Raw genomic sequence first — 5640 nt, 5'->3', positions numbered from 1 at the left:
ATACATTACAGTATCCATATGAATACAGAATCAGTTTATGTGGTGAGTCCAGGGGACTCTGATGCTGTTTTTTTTTCTTTCAGCTGGTTTGGAATATTTTATTAAAGGGATTGAGAATAAAGACTAAGAAGACTAAAAAAGATTAAGTGTAATATTGTAGACTCAATAATTTTGTTACATTTGATTGGAAATTTAAATTAGTTAATTATTTTACACCAAACAACACCTTCCCACCACCCTTAGAGACCTGGGACATCTGTATTTATGTCTGCAGAATAACCATACTATTTATTACATTTTCAGTGTTATATCTTAATATTTTTGTAGTCTTTTAGATTTATTTCACAATAATTAAATAAAAGAATACTTTTTTTTTTGACATTTGCTACCTAAGCCATTTGTTAATTCACAAAAGTCTAGATTTATGTGTTACCTATTAAGTAAGTAAGTAATTAAAGTTTTATTTATATAGCACCTTTCACAGAAATAAATTCACAAGGTGCTGTACATTCAGGGAAGGGGGAGGGGGCAGTTAAGAAACACCCATTCAAGAAGACAAACAAGACAAACATGGGGGAACAGGTGAAACTGGTCATGCCGCAAACACAGTTGCGCTACCTTTAACAACAGCTTGAAATACACTATTCCAGGAGTTCATTAAATTATAGGTCTATGTTGTACCTAAAATACATAACACTGTGTTGGAATAAAATATTTTAATAAAAATATATTGTGCGGTTAACATATTTTTCATTATACATTGAATATATATTGTATCAAATCAGCAGCTGTGTGACAAACACCAGCTAGTACCGTATTATTCTGCATGTACATCTTGTGTTTGGAACAGGCAACTGTTAAATTTGGAGCATAATTACATGAACAGCTGACCTGAATGATTGCTTTACTGCAAGTACTGAAGAAACTTCTGTGTGAAACGTTATTCCATGTTCTTCTGTCTGTGGATTTAGTAATGTGCTGTAGTTTGTAGTTAAACATCAGTTCCTGATGAGTTCATCTTTCTTTTCTCGGGCTCTGCACACGTATACATCTGTTTCATGTTGATCCACAATCTGCACGTCACCAATCCCGTAATAACCTGTATGTCAGTGGTCAATACTACAAAACAAAAGTAATTTATTTATTAATTTTTTTTCAGGATGAAGACGTGTGTAAACTGGAGGCGGAGCTTCAGGTTTTAGCTGACAACCCAACATGAAATGTTTGAAGAAGCGGACAGGAAATGGTCTGTTCCTTCGTTGGTGGAAGTGTTTGTCACTGTGAAATTCTTCTGAGTTTGTTGGTGAATTTTGGTTTGTTTTTTTAATGTAACTCTGCTGATGGAACTACAGTGAACATGGCTCTCAAACGAACATTTCTCTATTTTAGTTCTCATGAGTGAATCGTTACTTAATTTAACTTAATTCTAATAACATCTGAATCTAAAATAAACAATTTAACAGAAAGCATGCTTTCCCCTGCCCCCACCCCTAATCATTTAGTTTATAACACAGTCATAGTTTCTGTGTTTTTCAGTTGAAGGTGGATGCTGCTCCTCAGTCCAGTCCTATGAGGCGTGTAGAGTGTGGTTGCTCCACAGGTTGTGTAGTTGTAATCTCACAGTTTCATCAGAATGAGGCCTGGAGCTCCTTTTGAAGTCTGATGGAGCTAACTTCTGGCTCACCAATGGGAACTCTGTCTCAACTCAAGAAATAAAACCAGTTGGCATATTGAAGGAATATCTTTTAATATTTTACAATACATTCTCACCTATGTGAATACTTATTTTGCTCTGTGTGAATAAAGAAATAAATCCTTTTTTGTCTTTAAACTTTAAACGGCTCTTTATCCACCGAATGTGGAGTGACAGTGTTTTTGATTGTGTGCGTGTGTGGGTATCTGTGTATACTGTATTGTCATTCACTGGAAGGAATTTAATGAATGTTTTAGAACGTAATCGTTGGATTGACATCTGCATCTGAACAACTTRTGGAGTTAACCAAATTCAAGATAGCCGTCAACAGGAAGCTGATCAAACAAAAATGGTTTGAACACATTTCATTTTTCAGACACAGCTAAAAGTTTAAGTAGCTGAGTCTTTTTCAATATATATGTTGATTGCAACATATTACAGCATGTTGGCATTAACTGTTGGAGTCAACCCTGATGGTTTAAAAAATATAAATAAACCAATGGACAGATTTTAATGAAACACTCAAAGTAATCACTAGCTGTACATTTACAACTCATCAAGATGGCCACCACAAAAATGGCTATAAAATAAATAAAATTTAACGATAGTTGATCACAATACTCTATTACATAATTGTTTGACCAAAACAGTTATGCCATTATTTGTCAACATAATGTGATCTAAAACTGTCATGAAAGATGGCAGGTGATATGCATTCCTTGAAGAATGTAGGCCTTCATCTGTAATCAGCTCCAGACTGCTCAGAGACTGTGCGGACCAGCTCTGTCAGGTGGTCCTACACATTTTCAACCTGAGCCTGAGTCTGGAGAAGATTCCTGATCTGTGGAAGACTTCCTGCATGGTTCCAYTGCCAAAGATCACACATCCCAGGGAGCCCAACCACTACAGACCGGTGGCTCTGACTTCTCATCTGATGAAGACCATGGAGAGGCTCATCCTGCACCATCTTCGTCCTGTGGTGAGCCCAGCACTGGACCCCCAGCGGTTCGCCTACCAGCTCGGCATCGGGGTGGAGGACGCTGTCATCTACCTGCAGCACCGATGTCTCTCACCTAGAGCAAGCAGAAAACACTGAGTCATAAAGAAAAAAATTGTATAGGTCTTCTGGACGGGTTCTTCTCTAAAGAAACGTTTCGTCTCTCCTCCAAGAGACTTCTTCAGTCTGAGAGTTTCAGGCAAAATTCAGGCTTTTAAGRKCTGCCTCCATGTGACTGATACTCACATCACATGGCTATRYRTGACACCTAATWAARACRTATTGTTAACAGGGGGTGGAGTGATACTGGCAATAGCCGCYCTGTAGGAGGGGGACAACTGAAAACGGAGGCCTCCACCTCTGTTTAATGATGGACAGTCTTTCTTCACAAAAATGGCTTCTTTRACTCCTCTCTCAAACCAACGTTCCTCTCTATCAAGAATGAGAACATCCTCATCTCTGAAAGAGTGGCCGCTGGCCTGTAAATGAGTGAAAACTGCAAATTTCTGGCCATTAGATGTAGCTCGTCTGTGTTGGGACATTATTTTGAACAGTGGCTGCTTTGTTTCCCAGATGTATAACTGGTTGCAGTCCTCCTGGCACTTAACAGCATATACAACATTGCTCTGTTTGTGCCGAGGCACCCACTGTGAGTCATGTTCTTTGACTTCTCCAGTGCTTTCAACACTATCCAGCCTGCTCTGCTGAGAGGGAAGATGAAGGGAGCTGGAGTGGACAGGTAGCTGAAAGCATGGACCATCGACTACCTCACCAACAGACCACATGTGAGGCTCCGCGACTGTGTGTCTGATGTGGTAGTCTGCAGCACAGGGGCACCACAGGGCACGGTCCTCTCACCCTTTCTGTTCAGTCTATACTCATCAGACTTCAGGTACAACTCGGACCACTGCCACCTTCAGAAGTTCTTGGATGATACGGCCATCATTGGATGCGTATCAGACGGGAATGATGAGGAATACAGGGGGGTCATCAGTGACTTTGTTGGCTGATGTGAGACCAACGCTCTCCAAATCAATGCCAGCAAGATGAAGGAGATGGTCATGGACCTCAGGAGGAAGACACGCCCGACAGCACCGGTGAATATCCAGGGAAAAGACATTGAGATAGTGGACTCTTACAAGTTCCTGGGTGTTCACCTCAACAACAAGCTGGACTAGACTGTGAACACAGACGTCCTGTATAAGAAGGGCCAGAGTCGACTCCACCTACTGAGGAGGCTGAGGTCCTTCGGTGTCTGCAGGACTCTGTTAAAGACATTCTACGACACGGTGGTAGCATCTGCCCTTTTCTATGTAGTGGTTTGCTGGGGGGCTGGATGTACCGAAAGGGACAGGAACAGGATGGACAAACTGATACGGAGGTCAAGCTCTGTGCTGGGATGTCCTCTGGAGCCTGTGGTAGTGGTGGGTGAGAGGAGGATGTTGGCAAAGCTGACAGCCATCATGGACAACCCCCACCACCCTCTGCATGAAACCGTGTGGGCGCTGAGCAGCTCCTTCAGTCAGAGACTTAAACATCCTCGGTGCAGGATGGACCGCTTCCGTAGATCATTCATTCCAACTGCAGTTAGACTGTATAATCACTAATATGCACCTTCATATACATTCATTTATTTACTGTACTATACGGTATATATGTATATACATGTATATGCATATGTGTTTATATATGTGTATATGTGCATTGGTATATGTACATTGTTATATATCACGTGTATAGTGTGTTTTTTTTATTTATCTTTCTTTATTCTATCTCACCCTCTCCTGTGTTGAGCTGCAGTAATGTGCAAATTTGCCCACTGTGGGATCAATAAAGTCTTATCTTATCTTAAACAGACATCTTTGTTCCTCTGACTCAGACAAAATACATTCATCACACACATTGCCAGAACACAACTACAAATGGTAAATGAACTGTACTTATAGTGCCTTATAGCCAACCAGGTTATGTAAACTTTTTTACAACATCTGTATCTGTGCTCTCATTTAGCCAATACGCACAGCACTGTATATCTTTAAAAAGCTTATCTGAAGAAATACCAAAGCCAGATGATCTCTCAATACAGCTCTTATACTGTAGTCTCATCAGTTTTCAAATTTTCACCAATATAGATAGATAGATAGATAGATAGATAGATAGATAGATAGATAGATAGATAGATAGATAGTACCCTTCTTGGGTCAGCTCCTCTAATAGTCAATAGGCAGGAAGAAGCCATGCCTTCACTGCCTTGGTTTATCAACTAGTGAACTTTAGTGTCCTGTGSCATTCGAATCAGTGCACTAAAATGATTTCATCCTGCATGACAATCAATCTGCACATGAATCCTGCTCTTTCCAGTCTATTGACCAATAGGTGAGGAGATGACTCAAGTAGCGCAGCCCACCTTTTTTGCATAATAAAGCAGAAATGGATATGGTACAATAAAAATAGGAGAAAGAGAAATGTAAAAGCAACATGGAAATAAGACTTGTGAGGAAAAAAACAATTTAAAAATACTAAATAAAAAATGAAGGGACATCTACAAGTAAAAAGAGAACCATAAAATATAAATATTTCAAACATTATGTGATAAACTATTGTAAATTTGTTGGAACTCAGCAGGAAAACTTTCTTTTAAGGTCAATTAAATTATAAAAAATGAAGTAAAGTTCTCATTTTTTAAATTAATTTGTGCATTTTAAGTGTATTTAATAATTTAGTGGGACATCTGTATGTTGCTGCTTTTAATTTTAATTATGCCAGTTTCTGTCTTCCTTGGAGTTGCCAGAAAAAAAAATACAAAAATTTGTTTGGTGATCCTCGTTTTCAGTGCACATTTTTCACCAAATACAGCACACACAACTTTATCTTACAACATCCTCACTCTCAGTATCTGGGTCAAAATACTATCATTTTATTTTAAAGGGACTGTACAACAGTTTACTGC

At 39.2% G+C, this 5640-nt stretch overlaps 1 protein-coding gene across 2 annotated transcripts in view; it reads left to right on the top strand.

Annotated features, from left to right (window-relative positions):
- rmdn3 (regulator of microtubule dynamics 3) overlaps positions 1-1838 on the top strand; it is a 25498-nt gene extending 23660 nt beyond the window's left edge. For both annotated transcript variants that reach the window (XM_014034157.1, XM_014034156.1), the window contains one exon: positions 1160-1838. In XM_014034157.1, coding sequence (XP_013889611.1) covers positions 1160-1219 — 60 coding nt within the window. In that variant the 3' untranslated portion in view covers positions 1220-1838. The remainder of the gene's footprint in view (positions 1-1159) is intronic.
- Positions 1839-5640: the final 3802 nt, after the last annotated feature.

Source organism: Austrofundulus limnaeus, unplaced genomic scaffold (assembly GCF_001266775.1).
Source record: "Austrofundulus limnaeus strain Quisiro unplaced genomic scaffold, Austrofundulus_limnaeus-1.0 Scaffold1996, whole genome shotgun sequence".
Classification (NCBI taxonomy): domain Eukaryota; kingdom Metazoa; phylum Chordata; class Actinopteri; order Cyprinodontiformes; family Rivulidae; genus Austrofundulus; species Austrofundulus limnaeus.
This window is presented reverse-complemented; position numbering and strand designations above follow the sequence as displayed.